The 27,241-nt window shown below is 41.7% G+C and overlaps 1 protein-coding gene across 1 annotated transcript; it reads left to right on the top strand.

Moving 5' to 3' along the window:
• The first annotated feature begins 642 nt into the window (after positions 1-642).
• LOC145907498 (autophagy-related protein 9A-like) lies at positions 643-27,241 on the top strand. Its single transcript, XM_082994911.1, has 19 exons — positions 643-785; positions 856-964; positions 1,064-1,222; positions 1,450-1,591; positions 1,654-1,769; positions 2,033-2,210; positions 2,900-3,111; positions 3,959-4,069; positions 5,222-5,372; positions 6,484-6,618; positions 8,275-8,454; positions 11,144-11,290; positions 14,126-14,224; positions 19,790-19,913; positions 23,049-23,171; positions 24,918-25,042; positions 25,401-25,802; positions 26,283-26,345; positions 26,444-27,241. The coding sequence occupies exons 1-19, from the start codon at positions 680-682 to the stop codon at positions 26,447-26,449; spliced, it is 2,688 nt and encodes an 895-aa protein (XP_082851037.1). The 5' UTR covers positions 643-679; the 3' UTR covers positions 26,450-27,241.

Raw genomic sequence — 27,241 nt, 5'->3', positions numbered from 1 at the left:
TTCAGCTTGAGCATTTTTCTTACTGTTCCCCAGTTGTTTTCAAAAAGTTACTGTTTATTTACGGTTGAGTACACAAATAATTTACAGCTGATCTTCACGGAACAATGAATGAATTGTTTTTGTTTTGTTTGTAAAACTGACGTTGTTAAAGTTAATAAAAAGTGGTTGAATGTGCTTGATGATTTCTAGACGAATCTCCAAACGTTTAATTTAAACGTAAACCTATTTCTCTGTATGCCTAGTTTACTGGTGTAAATACGTTTTCCTTGTGAGATGATTAGTTAAAATACAAAATTAGAATTAAATTTTCTGGTTGTAATTTTCCTGGCCTTACTTTACGATATTCTTTTATTATTGTAAATGTGAAACAGTTTTTAAGTATGTTGGCTTATGAACTATAGGACCATATGTTTACCTGTAGGCTGTATGTGTATATACTCCTCGACCCACCAAATGCCACTCCTGTCAAAAATTCGATTACAATTTAATGTTAGTTTTATATGAAATAGAAAAGCCAGATCTATTATGCCGATCATTCTGTAACTGTTTCACCTGAGTATGTTGGTTGTGCTATGGAGTCTTCACTTTGCATAAATCACGCAGTCTTGAGCAGTTGTACGTTAATTTTATACATTGTGTCAAAATCAGTTGATCATTAAGTTAGTATTAATGGAGAAGAATGACAGATTTCCATACAAGTTATTATAAGTTCGATTCACCGAGTGATGAAGACCAACCAGCAAATGAAGATGCTTACTTAATGCACGTTCCTGACCGCCGAAAAGGTTGGTACAGTATACACATTTAGTTATTGCTAAAACCCTTTTGTTTACAATATGCGCTTTCCATTTCTAGCACAATGGCATCACATAGAGGATTTAGATGGTTTCTTTGTTAGAGTGTACCAATACCACCAAAACCATGGATTCTATTGTATTTTGATTCAACAGTGTTTCGAACTGATGTAAGTAGATTTTTTCCTTACCCTTTTTTTTACATCGATGATTAACTTAGTTGTGTGTCCATGCCAAAATTGTTCCAACATATTAATTTTGAATTGCAGACAATTTGTGTTTGTTGTGGCATTTGCATCATTCTTGTTCGTTTGCGTTGATTATGACGTATTGTTTGCAAACAAAGCCCTTCCTGATTCAAACCACACCTTCACTGACAAAGTCACACTTGCAGATGCAGTCTATTCCTCTCAGCAGTGTTCTCTCAGGTGTGTCACAATTGTTACGTGACTCTAGCTAGTAAATTAAATTGCAAAACTTTTCCATGATAACTTGTGCCTTGTTCCAGCAAAGGCCAATAACTGATAACGAACTGGAAAGTAAATTTTTTTTTGACAATAAATGTTATGTGTGTAAAAACTGAATGTTTTGGGTTGCTCTTTAAACCTATGTTTTTTAACTTAAACTAAGTTTGTGTCTTCTAATTTTATTGCAGAATTTCCCAACATGGTGTTTTAATGTTTTTTATCGTGATTGCTGCACTATTTTGGACGTTAAGGGCAGTCAAAGTGTTTTACAGTTTCTTTCAGCTACTTGAAATCCGTAGCTTTTACAGGATCGCCCTGCATATCCAAGATGTAAGGAAATTTTTACTAAGTTCCCTGTGCAGACAGAAATATGTAATATATTTGCTTTGCAGAATGACATTGACAATGTAACTTGGCATGATGTGCAACAGCGATTGATGCTCGTGCAAGAAGATCAACAAATGTGCATTCATAAACAACAATTGACAGAGTTGGACATTTACAATAGGTAAGCAGTTTTTTGCCAAGACCATTTATAGGAGTTCTACTTGTTTAAAATATTTATTGAAAATCCTCTTTTCAATAAATAAATTATTTTAAATAAATGTGTACAAACAAATAAGCTTATACAAAAATGCAGCGAGCATATATTTTTACTTGTACCAACCACTTATGTAAGTTGGATAAACTTTGCAACCGAAACCTAATGTCAAGATTAGCTAAAAAATTACATAAATCTATTTCTACATGCTTGACTTCATACTTTGGCAGAATTCTTCGTTTCAAAAACTACATGGTTGCCATGGTAAACAAAGGCCTTCTACCCCCCAAATCCAATGTTCCCATATTGGGAAATGCACTCTTTATGACCCAGAGCTTGAAATACAACTTGGAATTAATCTTTTTCTGGGGCCCACGGGCCATTTTCGCCAACAGCTACCATATGAGGGTGGGTAAACGGGTTTGTTACTTTTGGCAAAAGCTTGCTGTTGTGGTTGGCTGATAAGCCCCACGTCCATAAACCCTTATTGTTGTTGGAGTCTGAGTCTCTGCCATAAATCATTTTGGCAGTGTTTGGGTTTTTTAGGCATATTGACTGCAGCAGTAAAATCGCAAGAATTTGTGGTCATCAAATTTGTAGGCACTGTTTCTGACTTAATACTAACGCAAATTAAAGTCAAAACAAGACAAACAGTCAATATTTAGGCTTCGATTTACTCAACCAGGTGTTCTTTTATGTATTAGTTAAGTATCTTTGCAACATTGCAAACACAAAATACAATGACAAAAATAACATGGGTTGTAAGGTATCATGCTCTGTAACAGATTATGAAAGAAAATTGGAAAGTGAATTTCTTTTTAAATCATCCAAGGTGAACAAAAGATCATAACATAATGATGTAAAATCACTACAAACAATTTCGAAACATTACAAAGTTAAAGCCATGCTACTTCAAAATATACAACGTAAAATAAAAATTTGAATATATCTCACTAAAATTAAACCCACCCTTCTATGGACATGATTACCCAAGTTATTGCAAAACGCAAACGATTGTGACACGGTAAAGGCCTTCTCTCCAGAGTTGTCCACCCGTGCAAAAACAACGTCGAATTCGTTAACTTTTTCTGTTGTAGGACGAATACAAGCAGAAGTCCCGGCGCGAAGAGCTCATCCAGCGCCTCTCGACCGACCTCATGTGGCTGGGAGTGCTCAACCTCGCGCTCTCTCCGATAATATTTCTATGGCAAATTCTGTATTCGTTTTTGAGCTACGCCGAGGTACTTAAACGCGAACCCGGCAGTTTCGGGGCGAGGAAGTGGTCGATCTATGCAAGACTTTACCTCAGGTAAATTAAGGATTTGTACTGTGACGTCACAAATCCATTTGTTGCCTATGTAAATATCTAAAACTTCACCTTGAACAAAACAGTTTAGCTGTAGTGCGTTTTAGAAACGGGCAGTATGAACGCCTCGATTGAAATATTCGAAAATTACTTCTTATCGGAAATGCTTATGTTTGGTAATATCACGGTTTGTCAGTCACGACTGACGTAAAATAACTGAACGTTTCGCGTGGAAAAATGTGTACACTGCAGCTATCATGCATCATGTTCAATCATGTTCCTTTAATCTCTTCAATTGTAGACTTGCACAAACGTGACGTTGTGGTGTACTTGTCCATTGCTTACAGATTAAGGCGCCTGGTTTTTCCTTGTTTAAATAAACAAAAGGAAGTCGGGTTTTAAGAAATGGTTTTTGTACGTTTATTCTCTCTCGCTAATGTACGTTATGGGCAATGTTTGGGTTTTATTGTCCGTCGAAGTAATAGCTGGAATATATTTTTGGTTTTTAAAGAATTATCGCGTTTCTTAAATTGACAGTGTGTTGCTCATTTCCCACTTTTAGACTTGACCCGGCATTGAACAATTCTCCCCACCTTCAACTTTCCGAATTTAATTTTGAAGAATTTTATTTTTGCACCAAGCACAAACAATTAACCACTGGAAAAAAACATCGTGGTATCAAAGGAATTTTCTTGTGCAAAGTTAAATCAAGATGTACCTACAGGGGATTGCCGATTTCAACCGATAATTAAAGCATTACATCCCGTTAACGTATTATGAGCATGGGGCGTTCCCAATATAGCAACGGCGGAAACTTTTTTTTAACAATTTGTCTCTTATTTCTATGCAGACATTTCAATGAGCTTCCTCACGAATTTCAAGCGAGGCTTAACAGAGGCTACAAGCCCGCATCCGGCTACATGGACACTTTTACGTCGCCGATACTGACCGTCTTTGCGAAGTAAGTCCGCCCGCAAAATTTTCAGCATGCTGAAAAAGGTTTTTCCTGTCTCGGTTGCGCAAGTTTTTTGCGTGCGTAACTTGTTGATGCTCTTGTTCATAATTGCAATTGTCGCTTCCCTGTAGGCCGTATAAAGAAACCACGAATTCGCGAATCTTTTTTGAAGTGCCGGGAACTGCGTGTGCGGCCAAAACAACGAGTTTAAATTTGGTCCCGATAATTTCCACCCGCCCACGCGCCACAGATTTGGTTTCAAACACTTTTAAAAGTTTAATTTGCTTTGCGGTATATATTGACAGTTGCGTTGAAAATTGCTTTTCCTTGAAACACCACTGGTATGCATTCGTCAACGACGACAAAACATTGCTCTTTTGCCTGACGTGCCCTTAACGAAAAAAGTATCAACATTTTCACAATTAAAATATGTTTTTGTATCGGTAAAGCTCTGGCAAAAGCGTTTTTGCTTGGCTAACCGGGTATGTGTCAGTTTATTAGCAGTCCTCCCTGTTCAAACCCAATGTGTGTAGCCGTATGTTAATTATTTCAGTCGCTGATTCACAATCAGATATGTGCTCACAAATCTGACAAATTAGATTTTAGTTGGTTTGCCACGACGCTTTTTGCATGCTCGTCTGTAGCAGTTTGTAACGATGAAACTATTTATTTTTTATTTTTTTTGCATAATCTGTCCTTCTGGCACAATTAAACCTAATTTTTATTGACCGAAGTTTCACCCGCTATTAATTAATGAGAAGCCTAGCTGAATAGCAGATGAAACGTCGGTCAATAAAAATTAGGTATAATTGTGACAGAAGTACAGATTATTAAAATACAATATGCCTGACAGCAACAGAAATATAATGTATATCTTTGTTTTTACTCTTGATCTTTTAGTCAGGAACTCGTGACAATCTTGTTTTTTTTGGGGCAAATTTTAATTCAGTAAGTTTTAGGCCGTTCTAAACACGTTGTTTCCGCTCGCGCGGTGTATAGTTAGAGAGGTAAAAATAATAGTCACGTTAAAACCCAATTGTTGTGGTGGTAATTTTCTGACGTATCGTTTCATGGACTTGTAGCCCTATATATAGACTCCGACACGTTCTCTTCCGTCCGACTGTCGGTTCATCAATAACTCTCGCGTGTTCAATTTAGGAACGTTGCCTTTTTCGTGGGATCTCTTCTAGCCGTCCTGTTATCCTTAACTGTATGGGATGAGGACGTATTGAAAGTGGAACATGTTCTCACCGCCATTACCCTGTTTACTATCGTGGTTACCATCTGCAAATCGTTTATACCTGATGAGGTACGTACGCATACACACTGTATGTATGAGATTCATTTGACGGAAATGCACCTGATATCTTGTACTATTTTCTCTGAGTATGACGTGTTTAAAATTAGAAATCGATTAATACCACATACTAATTGATGCACTGTTTTTTGGTTGACTTACGATACCATTCTATACACTTTAAAACTACATTTCAAAACAAATTTGTTATCTGTTACATAGCTTTAGATTCGAAAAACGATATGGTGTTTAAACAACAACATCAACAACTTGAAACAAATTGCAACGATCAATTTAAAACCATGCTCTCACGAATTTGGAGTTTGTCCTTTATGCAGAAAACACCGATTTGTGCGAAAATCATTAAGATTGCACGGAATGATAAGCCATATATGCCAATCATTATAAGAAAACGATTCAAACACTGATGTGTTCATCATCAGTGCTTTGTAGCAACTCAGTCAGTTAGTTCACAGCACTGATGATGAGCACAGCAGTGTTCGAAATGTTTTCTTATAATGATCTATATATTAGCTTTGGCTTTTCTATACATTAATAAACCCTTAGTTTTTTGCACCTAAACATTTAGTTTTCTTTGACCGTGAAACTCTACAGCGCCAAATGGCACAGCGGCATTGCAAGTTCTCGAGTTAGGTTGCAAAAACTTTTTCATGTTTTGACATCGGAGCCGAAAACACGCCGCTGGTCCAAAAATCTTCTGCATGCTTTCACCATTATGTATGTGACCCAATGCAAAGCCTCAACCACGTGGTTTTGGCTTGCCTTCCGCCCTGGGTTATTTTTACTTTGCCCTTTAAAAATGGGTTGGTTCCGGGTGATTTTGTTTCGCTCCTCCGATGTAACCTGGTTTATGGATCGGTGGACGGCGTTTTTTTTTTACTTATTTCGGACGATTTACGCTGTTGTTTAGGAAAGCGGTTTAACGCTGTACCTAAATAATTAAACGCACTGTACGCAGGTTACCTTTGACGACCTTTTGTAAACTTCTGGTGGTTTCAGGCTTTGCTACAAGCGCTTTTCAAATCCTTTTCACTGTTGCGAAAAACATATTACCTATTTACCGGCTCTGCCGGCTTTATTGACCTTGAATCTTTGTGTTAAGCACGCCGTATGCTGCCCTGAACAATTGATGAGACAGATCCTCGCACAAGTTCACTACGCACCTGATTCTTGGAGAGGACAAGCTCACACACAACAAGTCCGTGACGAGTTCGCACAACTGTTTCAATACAAATCGGTGAGCTGTAACGTCAGAATTTTGTTCATAAAATTTGCAACATATATATGCAAAAGAGCCATAATAATTATTGAGGCGGATCGACGTTGACCGAAAGGTACCACAAAGTGGATATTTATGTGCCTGCTAACTATAGTTAAAACGTAGTCCAGTGCCACAATCACAAGCTGCACTGATGAAACCTTACAGGTCGAAGCATGTGTACCACTGTACCAAAAAGTAAAAATGTCACCAAAATAAATCATTTACTCGAATAATTGTAATCAAAATTAACTGTAAAAACGAAACTCACGTCATGTAAATGTTCACGCCTAACAAGCTGTTACTTGGTCCAATTCTCTTGCGACGGAGATACGGGAGCTTAATGGTTAAATCGAGTATTTTGTAGTCGAGACACAACGGGTGCGCAATGCACAAATTTCATTAGCAGGAGGTTTTCACGAAGTTTCAGTCTCAATGAAAAAATGCTTGGTTTGTTGCAACACTAACATAAACCCTTGGATCCCGTTGGTGACCATTCAATGTTTCGCCTCAATCTTTCGCGACAAAGTACGCCATTGTTTTAGGCGGATTTGCATTTTAGCAAAACCAAAGGAACGCGCGGCAGTATCGAATTTTTGAAAACCGCGAAACCCTTTACCTTAAAAAGGTGCTGTTAATCGCTGTGGGTCGACCACAAGTTGACCTTTGACAAAACGATTGCCCCTTAACTGTGCACAAGCAGTCAACCCACTGGACTCGGATGCTTTTTGGTCTTTTTGCACACGACATGACGTTCCCATTGCTAGGCAACGTCTACGGATCGACAATTAAAAGCAGCTGTAGTGGTTTCAGCTTTAAAATATTCAACGCCTGCGTGTTTAAAACAGCCTTGCAAAAATGTTACGTGCAGCGGTGGTCGGTGTTTTGATGCCACCCGCAAATACCCGTCGAGTGCATTCGAGAGCTGTTGCACTCTTGGCTGTCATAAGCCAGGTGTTTGCGTTCATGCGTTGTGGAACGCAGCTTAACGTGGTTCGCGGCTTCTAATCCCCGTACTAAATTGAAGCTCTATGAAATTGCATCGGCCAAAACCTGTCGCGCAACTCTGCCCCCTTGTTTATAACCTGGGTTTGGTTTTATCGTTGGAACGATGAAGCTTGGCGTATAAGTGACGTATGTATAGATTTAGGTTCAAATGTTGTGTCAAGCGGCAATAATTTTTCGAAAAAGTTAGGATTTGAAAAATCTGGTTTCTTGGTAAAAGCGTCGTGGTAAAAGTTTTTTTTTTAATTTTTAAATCTAGAGGATTTATATTTAAAACTGAAAGGCAAATTTCCATGTAGACTTCGGTACAATTCAGTGTTCTACATCGTAATGCGGTTCATTCATGTAACCAACATATCGTGTATCCCCTATTGTCGTTTATAGACAGCATTGAATGTAAAAATAATTCTTACCGGAAAGTTTGAATTTACAGGAAAAAATTAAACCTTTGTGTTTTCGTATATTAGGGGAGATTTCTTAAAATAAGAAAAAAAATACTAAATTTAAATTCCTCTTAACTATTTGTGATACACCAGCCGTTAAATTCTTACCGAAACAGCGAACCAGACTGTTCCGACCTACTCCCAGCACTGTTTATACGACTTATTCATTGTCAATTTTTATCCTCAGTCGTTCGTGGTGGAGGAACTTCTCTCTCCCATCGTTACTCCCTTCATCCTCATCTTCTGGGTGCGGAGGAGGAGCGGGGAGATCGTCGACTTCTTCCGCAACTTCACGGTGGACATCGCAGGAGTCGGGGACGTTTGTTCGTTCGCCCAACTCGACATAACAAAGCATGGAGATCCCAAAGTAAAACATTTTTGCTAATGTCTGTGCTTGTATAATGCGTTTACAACTGACGGATTCGTCGCTTTTTTAATTTAAAAAAATTTAAGCCAATTACAATGGAAAGAACATAGAAATATTATCGTACTCATAATGATTGCGGACACTTCTTTCATCAACACAAGGCTTTGCAAACAATACTGTGCAAAAATATTAAAATGCGATTAAACATTATTTTAGTGGATTCAACTAAGTAACACGGGCTCCACGCAAAAAAATCAAACCTTTGAAGCTGCTTCTCATTGGTGCAAACATTAACCAATGACATGAGCGTAAACGCACTTTGCAAATGTCTAGCAAGCACGATTTTTTTTTCAAAAGCAGCACGTCAAAAGTGTATTTCTTCACGTTTTGGACCAATTTTATCCATTTTAGGAAGTTTGCGGGTGTTAAAGCCGTCGTTTTGTCAGTTTACCTGAAACCTGAAAAATTTTCCTGTACAACGTGCATATCTTCCTCTTCAAATAAACGCCTTACCGTAATCCGTCAGACGCTGGTCTTTCATCTATCGGCAATCTCTTGAAATCGTAAGAGCCCAATCCGCACGACTGGCACAGATTTTCCCGGAAGGCAATTACATCACGTTAAATTCCGATTTTTCCGACTTACCTGGCTCCTCAGAAAGAACTTGCCCACTTAACACATCACTGCCTGTATGTTTTATCAGTCTCCAATTAACCATGCCTCAAGTGGCACGACGCATGCCACCACCTTCTCTGTCACATGCCAAAGCCACACCAATCCCTCGTGCTCGCGTGTCAAGGTCTAATTAGTAGGTTGCCTGCACTTGGATTGCTGTGCGTTGCACGATTTTTAATAGGTTGGATTGCCGCAATCTCCTTTTCCCGTCTCTGAAGGTTTATTGGCTACGTGCACGGCGCGTTGATTTCAATGTCTGTCTTGCACGATCCGTCGTAAGGGTAAAGTTCGCTGATAAACTCCAGCTATGGAAAAGTAATTCTTACAACTTATCCTTTGGCCACCACGTGTCTTATCCTTTATGATAAAGATGTAATAATAAAGTTCTATGCGACCGACCCTAAAAATTCAGAATCCACGAAACCCTTTAGGAACAGATCCTGCACTCCTGGTTAAGATCTATGCTATCAAGCTGCTCATTGATGGCTAAGCAATTAGAGTTTGTTTCTATCCATGTACTGGTTATACTGCAAACTAATAATATAAAAAAAGTAAACTATTTTGATGTTAAATATTTCTCGGTAATTAAACATAGTTGTTCAGCATTGGTTGTTGTGTCACAATAAACGCATGGTTTATAAACCATAAAATTGGATCAAATTTCCGGAATAAAAATCGTACCAAAGTCTTCGTACTTTATATACAGTAGGATTTTTGTGTGGCCATCCAACTACAGCGCTTTTGTTTTTGTATTGTTTAATAATAACATTGTTGAGAAGGGCATTTTAATGCGTGATTAAAGAGTCGAATGCGGTCAATCAACGCCGTCGTGAACTTTCAATCCAGCTTTTATCGTTAAACGCGATCTCGGAGTCTTAAGCAACCACCAACAAGTCGAACCTATTATCTTTAATAATAACTCCATCGCAAAGCAAAACTTTTTGTTTTGGAAACACTTTTTCCTCCAGTCATTGTCACGCTAACTGCTAAATACGGTTTGTTTATTGCATGCTAAGCCTAAGCGATCGCAAGTAACTCGTAAGCGGGTATGGCTTTAGGTTCGATTACAGTACGAGCACAATGCCCGTTCACCGCAAATCCTGCATCAACGTCAAGGCTTATGCCGCTATTATTGTGCGAAGTTGTTTATTTTCCATGAAACGCGGCTGATGCTTCGAAAGCACGCTTGGACTTGCTGCAGAATAGCTGCAAAATCGTTTTAAGGTTAATGCGCTGTTCTTTAAAAGTGGGATTTCAGACGCATAAGCAGCACTGGAGAATTTCCCAATCCCGCAGATTTGTATACGCTGCCATTCGTTTGTCTTTTTCTATGTTGACGCGACCGTTCTTTTGTTTCCTGTCGTTGCTTGGAGCGAATTTGCGACTTAATCACACGTCTGATTTTTTATGAGCGGATTTTACCGGATTTTCGAGCGGCGAGAGAATGGACAGCGATTTAAACAGGTACAAAAATGCGTCGTTAAACTTGATTTCTCAAGATATTGAAACGTTTCTTAGTTCTTGCGTTATCCAAACTCCATCTAATTTCACTTTTTATCAGGTCGCCTACTCGAAACCATTCTGGGTTCGCAACTGGACGTTTGCGTCTATTTGTCGAATGTGTGTAATACGCTAATTTGCGCGATTGTGGCGGGGAAAAACACGAAGGAATGAGCACAGGTGGGGAATTGCGAGGGTTAAGGCCAAAGGTTTAAACGTAAATTTTCGCCGATCCCGATAATCCAAACAATCACGTGACCTATTACACACAATGAGGGGGGTTTCTGGTATGTTTAAACATGCAATTTGCGTGACTCCACTGGGTGGTTTCCTTAGCAGGCGAATGGCGGTTTTCTTTCAAGTCGCGTTCATCGGTTTAGCGCAATAACATTCGGAACGGCACTTGGTATTTGCGTGTTACGTACAGCGACGTCTCTGTAACAACATTCAGTGAATCACAGCTGTGTGCACTCGTATGACCTTTAACATTTCCGTTGTTTTCTATCCATCGCAGTGGCACGAGGAGGAAAAGCACCCGGAACCATCGTACTCACAACAGGCCGACGACGGCAAAACCGAACTCTCACTCATGCATTTCGCCATCACCAACCCCAAGTGGAGTGCGCCGCATAGTGGCGGACGGTTTCTGAATAGTTTGCGGGTAAGATTTCCTACTTCAGTTAGCACTGGTGATGCCTCGCACATGATTTTTGGCAGACTTATAGCCACGGTTTTTCTGTTAGGATATTTCCCACTTTGTTTTAGGCGTTTTTGTGATGTGTGGTAAACCGTATAATGTGGTTTTCCTTCTGTTTTGTGCATAAGTTTGTCTTGCGTTGCCCTTGGCAACTGCTTTGGCCTCCTGGAGCATTTTCGCTTCTGGTTTAACTGCGAAAAGTGCTTACTTTGATTGACAGCCTATGAGCGCTCGTGACCAAACTTTCCATTCCAACAAACGTCAATGATTTCCCGACCGCCAGGAGTTGACAGGTTGTGAAAAAATATTGCGCAATACCTTTTATTTTCACATCCTGGTATGTAGTTCGCAAATGACTTTGCCCCTCAAACAACTTGTCACATTAAACCTTTACGAGAGTGAGAGCGAAGGTCGGCGTAGGCGTTAACCCAGCGGTTAGTTTTACGTTCGGATGTTGGACGTTACAACCATTTTCGGAAGCCACAGGGCGTTTTAAGCGGACATTTACCCCCTGTGCGTACTGTTAAAATACCGCAGGCTCCAAGGTTTTCCAAGAGCGCGCATGAAAATATCATAAATTGAAGGTGAACAACCTTCGTGTTAACTGTTGGGCCACCCAGCTATTCAAATGTGTGTATCTTTCGTTTTCGCGTTTTAACGGCCGTTTATCAGAAAACGAGCACTGGCGTTTTTTGTCACAACAGCTTACCCAGTATTCAACTAACAGAACCGGGTTCAATTTCTTCGCAAGATCCTTTTGACCCGTACAACTGCATCGACGGAACTTTGCAATCACGCAATATTGTTGTGACGTCACTATGCAAAATAACACACGAGTGCGCGGGTTTTTGGAAAGGAGTTCGAACTTAAGTGACCTCACATTCCAAGACCAATTGCACTTGTTTGAACTTCCACATTTACATTTAATATCGAGCTCCAGAAATAACCGATTTATTCCTCGTCGTGTTGCAAATTAAACCCAAAGCGTGACCTGTTCGTTCTGACGCAACCTCATATACCACTGAATACGTGCGAAGGCTTCGACGCAAACGATGGAGGAGTGTTTTCAAGTCTTTGGCGTCCGCACCCGCGCCACCCCGTGACGCAATCGGCGGTCGACGTTCGTGATCTTCACATTTAGAAGCTTGTACTGTTCATAACTCATACCTTACGCGTCGCGTCGCACTGTTCGTTTACAGCTAATTTGCAAAAATATGCCGCATAATACGCAATGACACGTCGGGGGCTCCTTTGCGATTCTGTGCGCGATTGCTTTGACGTCACGGCCAAAATTAAATGGAAAAAAACACCCAGTTATCGCAGAAGTTACGAAAGGATGTGGGTCCTGTGTGACGTCACAACTACCACTATCAGTGGCGTTTATTTTAGTTTGGAAGGAGTTTTTGCCCAGGGGCTGCATGACTTTGTCGCAATAACAGGTGAATTTGTGTAACTTCAAAGTTTGCGCCTCGCGTTGTAACACATGTTCGTCAGACGTGACTCCTTTTTTATTTGTGTTAACCCTGTGTGCAAATAGCTCCACGGCGCCCTCTCTGGCGGTTATTTTGTCATGCCCCGAAATTTATCAAGTTAAATAAGGCACACGTTTGTTGAAAAAACAGTTAAGTGTATCAAAAAATACCCACCCATATCCAATCAAAACGTTTTGCTTACTTTACATACATTTTATTAACATGCGGCTTGTGATTGGTTAACGTGACTCACGTGATTCACAACTGCTATGGTCAGAAATTTTCAAATGTTTAAAGAAACTTCGGCGCCACTTGTGATTGGTCAAATGACATCACGTAATACGGGGCTGCTACAGGACGGAATTTTTTAATCGGGTTTGTTAAAGCACGAAAACCTGTAGGACATTCCATGTTTAAGTATTTTAGTTGTAATTTCCCCAAAAACGGGACCACAGATCCAACACCCACTCCCTAATGAACACGGTTGTGTCAATATTGAGGTTGGCTGATGGAAATTGGAAATTTTTGCGAACGTGCCGAATTCAGATTGTTGTTGCGCTTATCGCGGGTAAACGTGCAGTGATTTTCGGAATCTCGAAATCTGGTTGCGGCGCCTGGCTCTCTCGCTATCTAAACCCGGTCGTAACGTGTTTAAATTATGTCACCTTCGCAACCAGAAGCTCAAGTTCATTGGCAAACGGGTTTTAAATGTTGGAAAAGTGATCTTTCCAGGGTGTAAAAAGTATACGTATAAGGTATGTTGAGTAGATACTCTGTCATGTATGATTATAAATGTCAATTATTTGTCTACACGCCGTTATGGAGAACTGTGCGTTTGATTCAACCATACCAAGCCTCTTATGAGTTGAGTAAGCAAAGCGATTACTTGCGTAACAATTGCGCAATATTATAATTCCCTTTGTGACGTGATAATGCGGTGTTTGTTTACATTTTGTCTACAGTCCGCAGGGTATTCACGGGCCTGTTCGAATCGGCATTTAAACAAATCCTCTTTGCCTTGCCATATAAGGCGCACAGGTTCCACCTCGATTAAAACAGGTTTTTCCCTTTGAATTTTTGATTGCTGAGAACAAACGCAATTCTCGTTTCAGCTTGTAATAGTGTAATGACATGCTTTTACATAAAGTAGTAGTAGGTCGTCATGGCCGGCGACACCTTGCACCTACTTATGTCACAAGCAAAGCAGTTCAAACAAACTCCCATTCAAAAACGTTAATATTCCAGTTCAAACATTTTGTTAACAGTTCCTAAAGCGAAAGGTGTTATGATGGTCTTAGTTTATTCACCAATCGCCTTTGATTTGCAGACCAACGCCCAAAAGGACGTCGTTTTGATGCAGACTGGTCAGGTCGCCCAGAATCCACTTCTCGCCTCCCTGAATTCACTTGGATCTATGGACATGTTGGTAGGTACAAGAACGCGCCGTGACCAGAATAGTACGGGTTCGATCCCCGGCGAGAGAATCTAAGAACTACCTCGTGTCCCAATATTGCGCAACATCTCACTCGATGTCAATTGTTTGTGCTTCGAGTTAACTTATTGCGCAATGTTAGAATGGCTACCACGCATATGACGCCTTAAGTAAGGCATTTAATTGTCAGCTCCTTAACTCCTGTATTCGTGTGAATCTGATGTTAGATCATCACCTAAGTCTGCGCATTTATTGTTTGTGATCACATCACGTCTGTAGGTTGCAAGTCATAGGGCTCACTGTGGTGATAAGAAAAGCTTGACGAAAATTCCACCCGCTCTGCCTTATGTGTCGAACAACCGGCCACTTTGGCAAAGGTAAAATTCTGGAGGTGGTTTTGGGCGTCTCAGCCCACGCAGTTTCTGCTCGGTTAAAATGCCGCCCACCTTCGCCACAACGGATTAACTTCGGGGTTTTCTGACGAGAAAGCCGGGTGACCTTGGTATGCGCAATTTAAACTGCGATTGTGCAGTATTATATTTCTGTTGCTGTCAGGGATATTGTCTTTTCATAATCTGTTCTTCTGGAACAATTAAACCTAACTTTTATTCACCGACGTTTCGCCCGCTATTCAGCTGGGCTTCATCGGGGTGATTCCGCAATGCTTTTTATTTATAAAATTAACGACGACCGCTGGAGGCGGATAGGAGTGCAGGTCGTAATTACTGTAGATGCCACGATTAGGACAATAATCGGCTGAAATCTTTTTTCCGGTTGTTCACAAAACTGACTAATATAAACAAGTGGATGACACACGGCACACTGGCGGGACTTTTAACTGTCGGGGCGACTTTAGACAATCACAAACCACCCGGCACCCGCTTGTGGGAGTTCGCAGCCTTTCAAGAATCTCAAAATTCTATTCAGGCGATTATCTTTAGAATTCGCGCAATCATAATGATTCACTTCTCAATTCGAAGTCCGTTGACCGGTCGTCTCGTGACAAACTCTGAAGCCGCACAAGTGCGCTACTTATTGTACATTTGTGTATTATATAAACGCCCACAGCTGAGGCATGTGAGGCACTTCAACTTGATTGGCGAAGATTTTCGGATGGGAAAATTTCCCAAGCCTCAATTTCTAAATACCTTCATTAAGAGTTCATAAAGTTCCGTAAAAAATGTCGGGACTTTAACAATTAAGAACGGTTGGCCGTAAGCTAATGCTGTAATTAAAAAGCAATTTGTTTTCTTGATGAAAGCAGGTTCCCGTTTTGTAAACAGTTGCTCATACGGTTCTAAAATTCAAGCAAAGATAAGCTTTTCATTATAACTCGCTTGTGGTCGACGGGCAGTGATTAATCTTTCCAAGCAAAACAAATAACAACGTTTTCCGTCAGTTTTTCAGACCTAACCTTATCCAAAACCGAAAATGCCAAACCGAGACAACAGCATCAGTCAGAATTTTGCTGCAAAGTTTATCAGTAGCTATAAGTTTAAAGGTCGCTGGCAGTTAACCTATCCGCCGACGGATGAACTCTGCCTTATCGTTTAAAACGGTGATGTAATCTTTACGAAACCCCGCACCACCAGTTTCGACTCCAATTAGGGAAGTGAAAGCGTTTAATAGGACAACGGTTCCCATGTCTCGCTTCAGTTAATCACTTGTTGTAGCACCGATTATGAACCTCTCCCGTGTTAATGGCATGACATTGGCTTGTCGCCAGTTACAATGGAAACCCATGGGTCGTGAATAAGGTGTTTATGTTTGAGAAAGCGTGATTGTTGGGGTTGTAATTACTAAATTGTCCGCTACGGACGTCATGGAAGGCACCTGGTCGAAATAATTTGATTTGCTTTGAGGTCTCAATTATTGCGGCCAATAGCTGTTGTCTGTTAGCTATTCACCATTGTTAGCAATCTGAGATCCGCCTTTGTTCTGTTGAAGTGCAAACAAGTTATTTTGTTTTTTTCAATAACCGAATGTAGTGTAGTTGTGACACCGTTTCAATAACGGTATAATACCAAAGATGTTGCACCAGTCAATACATTTTTAACATCAATTAAGTTGGACTTACAGTGTCACGTACGCCCACACTATGACAAAGTGCAAAAAAACAACATTTTGTCCTTAAATAAACCAACAGTTCGTATATTAAAGGACAAACTGCGAAAATTGCCCGACTTTCATATAAGATTACAACACCGATAGGTAAAGATAAAGGTACAGAACGAATTTCAAAACACAACTTCAGGTAAATTGCGACCTTCACGCTAGACTAAACGCCCGCTTGCGGTTTGCGTTTTGTCTGTCTGTGTATTCGAAAGTGTCTGGCGGCCTTTTCGACACGAAACACGGTAGCTGTATGTGACAAAAGCTGTCCTTTTTGCACTTGAAAATAAAATCTTCGTGAGCAAACATATAAATTGGTTCATGCGTGCAATCCATAACGCTTTCTTTACCATATTGGCCACCTCAATGAATACATGCAATAGTCAAAAAAGTAGGCTACTGTGGCATTGCAGCCAATAAACCCGACGATCAAAGGCATTCCTGACAAATCGGAACAAGATACGAAAGATCACGCATTCGGTGTAACAAAATACACATAAAATAGCTGAGATCACCAAGGGAGCTCTTTGCAGTGGGGCGATACTGCCTAGGTGTTCTGCATTCAAAAGAATAATATACCTCTATACATTTATTGGTTATATATAAAGTTTGTGAAACACTGATGGCCACTATTTCGACTTGTAAGGTCTTAGAAACCACTAAGTCTTTGCCAGGTCGTATGGTCCGCAAGATCGTCCGTAGTCACACCAAGCTGCACTGATGAGACCTCACAGGTCGAAACTGTGGCAATCTTACAAAATTCGTATTATTGGCTTCACGCTTATTCATATATTTTGGAGGTTAACGCATCGAGCCTGATGTAGAGGTATAGTCCAGGAAATCTTGCGAAATGCAGGCGGCTCTTCGCGTTTAGCGCTTACCGGGATTACGAAATAATGGCCGCCTATCAATATGCTGTGAACCTTTACTTGGACATCCGCCGCATTTGAAGTGCAGAGCTCGGGAAGCCGCGGGAATCGGCCTTGAGCTGTTTTTCGCACGAATCGCGATATTTGGGTGATGGAAAATGTCGGATGTCACAGGTTTACGCGGTAGCTTACAGCTTTATCTACGCCTGTTTAACCGCGCGTTTTCAGCACGCAGATCGACAGACGAGATTCGCTCTCTTATCTTCACCTGTCAAATTGTGTGTTCCCGCCATGTTTTTGTCAAGACGCTTAAAATATATATTGCGTCTCTCCGGAATTAGGTTACAAGACAACCTGCCTGTTTTGATTGAAACAGGGAATCGCTCCGTTGGTATTCATGGCTTTCGTCGTGGTTGTGTACGTTACAATTATACAAATGCACCCTGCCGCAATCTCGAACAAGATAATGAGACGGCTACACAGCATTGTGAAGTGAATTACAGCCCATGCACAAACATTATAGCGTCTTCTTGCAACTCTGAATCGTTACGTAAATTTTACCGCCAGGCTGCGCCACACCAAACGATATGAACAGATAATGTCCAAGTAAGTCAGTTTCAACGCACCCGCGTTTTGAACACCATTTTATAAGGGCGTACTAAACACAATAGCGCGTCCACAAATATTACAACAGGGGGATAATTGGAGAGGGCAAATAGTGTACGAAAAAGGGGCGAGAGTAACGCAATATCGATACCAAAATACAATGGAATTGGGCGACTGTCATGGGCGCCAGGGCAGGTTAAAGTCGTGGCAGAACACAGGGGAGTGTTGAGAAACTCTGCACATCGCACGTTCCACCCCAGGTCTAGAAATAGCGACGCGATTCCGAGTCACCGTCGCCGCCCGTCATGTCGCGTGGGCTGTCGTCGCTTAATTTAGCAAAGGCGTTAACTCGCCGCGTATTTTGTGCTCATGCCACCGCCTTAAATTCGCCCTACTCCAAGACCAAGTTTGTAGTGATGTCATGCCCCGTAATGGTAGCTTAGTTTTCTTTAACATTTCTGTTGCCAAGACGCCCGAGGCCCTCGCAACAAACAGAAGTGCGCTACCGCCACCTTGTGATAGTTTACGTTACCGTTTGCGCGTTCACTCTGTAGATTTTATCTCTAACACGAAGTTTACAGTGCGAGGGTCACTTCTTGCCATTGGCGCACCCTCGTACAAATGTATGGTAACGTTATTCTCTATGGCGAGTGCGACAGGCACTTGTCACCCACCTACGCTACCAGGAACACTCGGCACCCACCCCGGTGTGTCAAGAGGCGACACATTCCACCAGCAGCGGGAAGCTAACGCGTTGTCGTAAGTGATAGGGATTCCTCTACAACCAGCAAGCGTGGGGACGAAACTACGGCAATTAAAATGCCGTTGAAATATCTGTGAAGAAAATATGAGAAGCACGCCTTTAGGTTAATTACGATGTCAACTCAGCACTTTACCAGTAATTACCACGGGTGGCCAACAACAACACTGTAAGTCGCGTGTGTGTAACCAGCAACCCGTCATTGCACAAAAACGACTTTATTCACGCTGTGACAGGATTCTGTGAATAAGGTCCGTGGACGTTTTTTTGTATAGCGGCGAAACAAAAAAAGATCTTCAAAATTTTCATAGAGTTTCCTAAATTGATCTGGTGTGGTTGAAAAACCCTTTACTATATATATAAGATATCTTGCCTTAAACAAACAAATGCTGTCTAAAGGTTATTATGAAAAAAGGGTTTGGATGCCCGTGCCGCGAATTCGACATCCTCTATTAATACCCAATAATCAAATAAGCCAGGATACCTGAAAGTGAAAAAAATGACAAATTATTGGTTTTGTGCAGTTTTAATGACACGCGATTTGCGAGTGTACGCGTGGCTGAAGAAGCGTGAGAATTTGCAAAACTTGCTCAATATGACACATCTATCTGCGGTCGGAGCAGCTACAACTCTGAACAAAACAGATTTCTTGGCATGTCGATTTGTAGCTTGTCGGCTGAAGTCGGCCTCGAACGTTTGCGGCGCCGTGTGTAACAATGTTTTGGCGCCAAACCTGAGAGGTTATTTTTAAATTCGCAAGCTTGGAAACTGCGCAAACTCATCGGGCTGTTGTTGTTTTTTGCTCGCGTGGTTACGTATTACGTTCCAAATGGCCTATTGTCCCGCTATGTTGAGCTCATGTGGCATTCGGGTGATTTCGACTGTGCAGAAAATATGCGCAATTATTTTGAAGTCCAAGTTTGAAGTAAGGTTACAATCAGCATGGCACAAACGTGGCAAAGGCATATTTTTCTTAAACCATGCACCCAAATGAAATTTTAACTGCGTAAATTTTCGTCCAAGAATGGTGCGTTTCATGTACCCAGAAACGTCGAAGAAAGCAAAAGGTGCTAATTTCAAGGACATTCCTGCGTCTTCTGGCCCAAACTAAACTCGTTTCTCCGAACGTCAAATTGCCACTGCCTCCTTGCGGTCAATCCTCGGCGAAATTTCAAGAAATTTAAAAAATCCGAAATATTTTTTCCTTTACAGCCGAGCATCCTGAATCGGCCGAACCCAAGCATTCTGATGAGCTGCTACGAAGGTGAGACCTCTATCGGCGGAAATGACGTGAATTTACAAAACCAATCATCGACACAGGAAAGGGAAAAGAAAGGTAAGTGAAAAGGCAGCTATAACCTTGTCGAAAATCTTTCAAAGAACTGTTGAATTGCTAAATCACTGAATAACCAACGTTAACGTATTTGAAACGGTATTGTGCAAATAGGTTTAACACGACAAACATTTCCAATAGCCACGATGTCCTGTATGCCTTAAAAAGCTAGCAACGAAAACGTTTCATTTACCATATGTCACAACAACAAAAAACATCAATTCTTCGCGGAATCTTCGCCTTTGACCTTGTCCTGTCCGCAGCAGGGCGGACGTCACAAACTTTGCGCCCGTCACGTCTGGCAAACCGGTACCTAGCGTCGTGTCGAACCGTCCTTGTTTATGTTTTGCGCCGTAATTCGCGTAATCTGTTTTGTGTCACCGATATTTAGTAAACGGTTGCACCCGCTGTTGCACGCTGCAGAATGCCGACAACCAAATAAGCGGACGACACGGCCGAATGTATATTGCACTGCCATTTAGCGAAATCCACTCAAAACAAACGGCAAGCATCATTTTTCGCTCACATACCATGCAATGAGATTTATTTTGCATATAAAATCAGGAAAATCTTTTTGAAGCAAATCTTCTGGTGATTTTGATTTTGCTTTGCTTCGAAAAAAGAAAATATTTTTCTAGTTTCATATGCAAAATGAATCTCATTACACGGTGCACGGGAACTGAAATTCCATATAGAACTATATATCAAGAGGATTTGCTTTGAAAATATTCTGATTATTTTAGTGTGATATGGAATTCAAACAACGGTTAAATGCTTTAATACACTAAAACAATTGACGCTAATCCCAAACATATAGCGTTCCTTTTAGGATCAAGTCATACGACTGGTGGAACCCCTTGTGTGAGTGTTGTTTTATTGACAGACGTGATCTGAAATGCACTCCGGTCAAACTGAGCGACACCTGAAATATGTAAAATGATTATTTTATCCAACAGCTGAGTGAATATGTCCTTAATTTTAAAACAAATTATGAAATGCAATGCCATATTAATCCTTTTGTGTACATAGAACCGCGTGCATTTAAAGTTAAAATGCAGTAAAAACGCTTGTCGTGGAACAATTTATTACCAATATACCACTTGCTCACGATAAATAGCACCATGGCAAAAATGCGTGATTCGCCGTATCGAAATTTAATTAACCATGGGTTTAGAGAAAATGCTTGCAACGGGTATTATCGATTGCCAGTGAAAAATGTTATCTAGGCACCCAATAACCAAATAAAAAATCGCTTAGGTGTTGTTGTCAGTAATAACCTTTCCAGCAAGCCGAAATGCCAGCACCCACCGCAAGTCAGAAGCTGTTTGCGTTGTTCGTCACGCAGGCCTACATGGCCTCCATTGTTTTCGTGCTGTCATGGAAATTTCGTAACGATCCAAAGCTGTAAATCATGTTCTGCTACTTATTGAGGTTTCTTTGTATATTTTTGGCCAAAACGCGGAAGGATCACTACGAACTTTAAAAAACAAGTCGAGGAAAACGTTTTGACAGCGGATAACGTAATTCAACACGAACCAGTTGCTTAAAAAGTGGACATGAACTGGCCCATAATACGATGTTTTGAACTTAAAGAGGTTTTGAAAGTAAAACATAGTGGTCATAAGTTGGCCTTGGTATCAGTAATTTTGGATCGGTAATGACACACACGTTTCATCCGCTATGTGCACTTTTCTTAGAATTTTTCAAAGTTTTTTAAACATGCTTACTGACATTTTATTATTTTATCTTGGATAAACATAAAAAATGGTTCATTCTTGTGACACCCTGTCAAAAATGGTACCCCGAACACTGGTGGCGCTATTAAGGGTAAGTAAAAGCCGCGTTATATAGCACGTGATACCTTTTATAATTTCCTACCAGTCCCTATACTTTATAGTCATCTATCTTGCCAATCAAACAGAGTACGGCGCTTTAAATTATTAGTGATTGCCGCCGTTTAGTCTGGTCGCAAGGGCGCTACCGTTTTAAAATAACCGCACAGTAGTAATCGCTCTAAACTCGACTACTTTAACCTTAATCTTCCTTAAGCGTCTTGGGTAGGGCCCAGTGTACACACAAAGGCTGCCAAGGTCACCGCGTCCTCTACGCCTGTTCGTAGCCAGTACTACAAGCACTGCCCGGCCTGTCATTAAAAGCGTAGGCGCTGATTCCACTTATTACGCCACTTTGGCGTGGGCACGCGACCCGGTAGCGATGTTTGATTGCAGCCCGGTAATAATCCTCCACACCCAAGCAGGAGTAATCAAAACATGCCGACACCGGGAGGAGGTTGGTGCGGGGCTCGAGAGATGCATGGTTAAGTTAGTGCTCCCACGCATGGTGGTGATGGTAGTTTTAGACGTGACAGAGGGAAGCTGCATTTAAACCTTTGTTCCGGGAATCAAACCGCAGGTGACGATGGCTCCAAATGCGGAAAAGGAAGAATATATTTTAAGAACAATGCTTTCCATACTTTTTTTAATTACCCGAAGACTGTTGTCATTTTGTAATGAGTAATTTGCGTCGGAAATGTCTTAAAATTCTATTGCGTGCAAACGGTCGAACGGCATCTTTATACAAGCATATACATAAGCAAGTGGAGCCAATATTATAATTTATGTGAGCTGCATTCAGATGGCCACTAACCTATAAGGCCTCATCAGTGCAGCTTGGTGGGACTCTTGTACGACTTTGCTGACCAAACGGCCAGGGATCTTCATACCCTTCAACTGCGTCCCTTCGAGACGACACCGATGTCATAATAATACAACTGCTTACAGCGTGATAAACGCCACGTAGTCCTGTTTGCGTGCCAATATGTCGTCGAACTCGTTGCACCCGCGCCTCTGTCAGCTTACGATCGTTTCCATTGTTTTCGACGCTGTTACCGCCTTCCTCCGGTGTTACGGCGGCTTTTCGGCGAAAAAAACATCCTCGGCGTTCATGTCGCGCTCGTTAGCGAATCACGCACTGCATAATCTGTCAAACCGCGGTGATGATGCCCGTTCTTAATCCGCTTTCAACGGCGCTGGCAAACTTTGTCCGTTCCAATTTGTGTCGCAGAATAGCTTTGTCCTCAGTCACTGTCCGAATGACCTCGAAGCTGTTGACGTCATAATTCGGTGATTTCCTTTTCAGGAATGTCGTCATCGACAACGGAGCGACGCCCCCCAGCGACTGTGCATCGAGGTGCGAAGTCCTGTGAAGGGCCGGCAGAGGGCGCTGAGGAGTACATGGTTTCGAGCGTCTTGTACCAAGCGGGTAAGTTCTGTTTGAAAATAAAAAAAGCGTCTGCTATGTGTTTAAACGCAGTTGCTATCCAGCAACTTTTTGTCGCGTGATTGTAAATTCCCCCGGTCATGACCTCCGCTGTTTCGTGACGTAACGCTTCCAAAGAATGAATCACACCATCGGTGCCAACTCCACTTTTCAGCGGGATCCGGTGACCCTTCAACCCGTCCCTTTTCTCCCTTTCTTCCGATCCGCATGCCGGGCATTATTATGAAACGAGCAATTTCGCTCACACATCCGTCCCCGAATTCACGAAATCGCGAAATCAATCACTTCTGGACTTGAGCGACATTGCATCACTCGCACGGAAATCTCGAGACCTTCCGGCGGTAAATTGAGGTTCGCGTCGTGCGGTTTTCCTTCGCTCAACACGATCTTCGGTCGGCCTAAGGACACGAACCCTGTTTCGTCGCCATGCAACCGGGCGCGCCCCACGTTCAGAGGCACGCGACCACTCGCGGTTACCCGCGCCTCAGCGTTAAGACGCCTGCTAATGATACCCCACCCCTTTAGCGCACTTCACAGCTAGGTTTTGGCACCGGGCACATCAAACGCTCGAGACCCTTTCCGTTGTCGCCACGCCGTCGATCACAAAGTCTGTATACAGGCGAGCATCAATTTGGGACCTGGCGTTTTGGCGGTGTCGCATATTTACCTCGGCAGCACTCGAGAATGGCGCGGATATGGCTGTGCCGGAAGATATAATTGCGCTGTTCAATTGTGCTCGCGATGTTTCATAAACGTTGCGGTTTTAGGAGAAACGTTTTGTGTGTTGAGCGGTAAGTGGCAGAGCGGTGCAGAAGGTGGCACCCCTGGTACTGTTGTAAATGATATGTTCAGTTTGTTGTACAAGCAAAACATATTCTGCGCAATTGGTTGCAATTTTTCCCTCAAATGTCATTACGGTATGCCAACATGTTTTCCGTCTGTGGCTAGAGGCGCCCGTATTACAAGCCACACATGCAAATACCCTTGGTTATTGGTTTCGTATCCAATCATTACAGACACCCGCCTTACGCGATGACCTCCGTTTCGACCGTTTATCCGCAATTACAGCCATCCACGACCCAATATTACGCCGTCCCACATTTTGCATGCTGTCTTTTAATTGGTTTTTGCTACTGACCAATCAGAGCTCCGCCTTCGGTCACGTGCCCGCCACGACAAAGCGATAGCTGCCAATGCAATAGGTAAAAATTTTCGCGTTGGTGGAATTATTCGGATGCGGCGCCGTATATTTTCCATCGCTGATTTAATCTGTACACACTTGCATCTGATAAAGAAGGGTACGGACTACCATGTATACGTCTTGTTTAAAAGCTCGATCAAATGTTGAAGATCATGTTTGGTGCAAGTTACGCGCCCCTGTTTTCGGTATTTAACGCCACAGCTGTCAAAGAAACGTCTTTGGGAAGATACAATCTTTTGGTTAACCATGGAGTTTAAATGTTTAGGCACGGCGCGATCATAACAGCATATGCCTGGTCTAATTCAGTCGCTGGGAATAAATTTGCCTCTAAATGAAACACAAATTTGGCAAGACGTGATACAGATATTACCTACTTCGTGTAGCATTTACGTGATGATGCAAAAACCGAAACGCGTTTCTTCCCGCGGTTTTGTTCGTAATTCGCGCTGCAAATGCATTGTTTGGGGCGCGTCGCGCACGCCAACAAGTGCGACTGTCGATAATGCAAAATCCATTTCTATTTTTAGGCCCGCAAATGCTGCAGGTTTCGTCTGACAAGTTCCCCAACCCATATGTCTATTCGTCCACATTCGAGAAGCAGCGAGATGCCTCGACCATGGAAATGAGCTTGAGCGCCCTCTATATGCACGAGGTTCTGTTTTAAATGATCTGTAACTGGGATTACAACGAGTCGGCATATTTTTCCCTTGGCAATTCTGTGAAACGGGCCCACGGAAGAATAGTCCGCTGTTTTTTTGTGTGTTTGCAAACAAAAATTGGTGAATTTACTTTGGTGCATCATGATAAGAACAGGCTAATGTTAAAAAAACAAGAACAACCTAAAATGCCAAGATTTACGAATACAACGAGGGTTCATTCACGAACTATGGTTACTGCTGTAACCTTAGACCGGCGCATTTGGTGCTAAAAGGTCCTATCTCGAACGAGATAATAAAACGCATCTGACGAAGTGCCAATTTGTTGACCCGACTACATTTTCCTTTGTAAAGTTGCATCATCAACGCATGAACCAACGCCATGCGCACATGCTGTGGGAGACTGTAGCCGACGATCCAGACGAAGGAGACATGGAAAAAAGCGCACGCGACGTGCTCTCTAGCGTCATCCAGCGACCAGACATGGCCCAGCAGCATCCGGGTTACGACGCCACTTCCACTCTAACGACCGCGGACCTTTTCGGCGGTGGCAGAGCCGGGTTTTCTCACCAGCAAAACGCCGAACTTCTTGTCCCCGAAACCAACCAGTATGAAGACGGCGGACGAGTGACTGTTGTTGCTGAGCCTTTTCTCACCACTCAACTTCCAACTGATAATGAGGGACCACCGAGGAGGTCTTCGTCAGATAGCGATGCCTCTCCACCCCAGTTCCATTTGATCGACCACCATGATGTGGTAAGCGACTAAAGGAATTCTATCCGTTCCTTGTGTCAATTCAAATTAAAAATGCCTCAAGACTTATCTAGAATTTTGTATTCGATCGCCGACAGTGGGATTTTTAATGAAAACAGACGAGCACGTGCAAATATTTAGTTTATGTTTTTTTTCGAGACTTAATAGAAATATTAAAAAATAGCTGAATTTCCGAACAGAAGATCTTCTAACTGACGTTGTTTCTCACGAAGCGAATAATTTACCGACGCTAGTGCAGTGTTTATCATAACTTTTTTTTTTGCGCGAAATGCGCGCGGTGTAGTTAAAGAGGACCACGTGGAGAAAAGTTTTTAGGAAACACGCATTTGTATTTTCTGAAACACTGCTCTTAAAAATACGCACAAATCAACCCTGCTTAATTGTGAGTGACCTTTGTCGCTGGCATATCTATAATAAAAAGCACAATACTGAATGATTTCCTAAAGCGCAAAGTATTTGCAGGAACCGGAGGACAATTTTGCATTACCTCATGACTCGACGCAAGATATGTACCGACCACCAGAGGTAAGCATACCGTATAGCAAACAGTAGCGAATCGCTGTGATGGGTTGAGCTTTGTCTGGTCCGTTATAACACGTCGCATGTTTTTTGTTGTATTGCAGGTATGACGTTCAGAAAACAGGAATAATTACTCGGAAATGTTTAGAATAATTTATGAATCGAATTGTATTTGTTGTCGTGGCAGCGGTAATATCCCCAAAAAAGTATTGTATTTTTTTTCAATAATAAAGTCAGAGCTAAGATGCTGGATATATTAAGCAGTTGTTGCAACACAACTGTGTTCATCATCAATGCTAATGTCGAAACAGTTGTGTTTGAAACGCCTTCTTCGCTTTGGCATTTTTATTCAAAGCAATCAGCCTCAAGTTTTTCTACCTAAAAGTACGTGATAAACTAGAAAACATATATAATTTGAGAAATGATATGACGTCAATCAAATGCACCCATACACTTGCCTTAACTTTTCGAAGCCATTGTCGTGCTTTCATCACTGCAATTCAATACAATTAAACACAACGTCGGACAATAGGCCTAAAGTGATGCAATGGTGTCGTTTTTTACACGTGTTTCACAGTACCCTGCTACCATAGCATGCAATACATTCATTTTGAGGCGGAAAAAGGCTTAACGCATGCTTGATGTTCAAACTTTACAAGTACTATCGTTTTTGTGGTGTGGCTTGTTATGGTTAAAATGTTAAAGTTCCGCTTTATGCGCAATAACTTGGTCGCTTGCCTTCTTCAATATCTCTATAACAGTCGACTGTGTCCATTATAACCGACATTATTGGCAGTTTCACAATATGAAAATATAACGTATGGTGTTAGTAACGACAGCGGCGGCCGCAACTCGTAAATCGTACTTGCGGAATGTTTTTGTCGTCAATAAACTTGATTCTT

The sequence above is a fragment of the Ascidia mentula genome, chromosome 6, assembly GCF_947561715.1.
Source record: "Ascidia mentula chromosome 6, kaAscMent1.1, whole genome shotgun sequence".
In the NCBI taxonomy this organism is placed as follows: Eukaryota; Metazoa; Chordata; class Ascidiacea; order Phlebobranchia; family Ascidiidae; genus Ascidia; species Ascidia mentula.
This window is presented reverse-complemented; position numbering and strand designations above follow the sequence as displayed.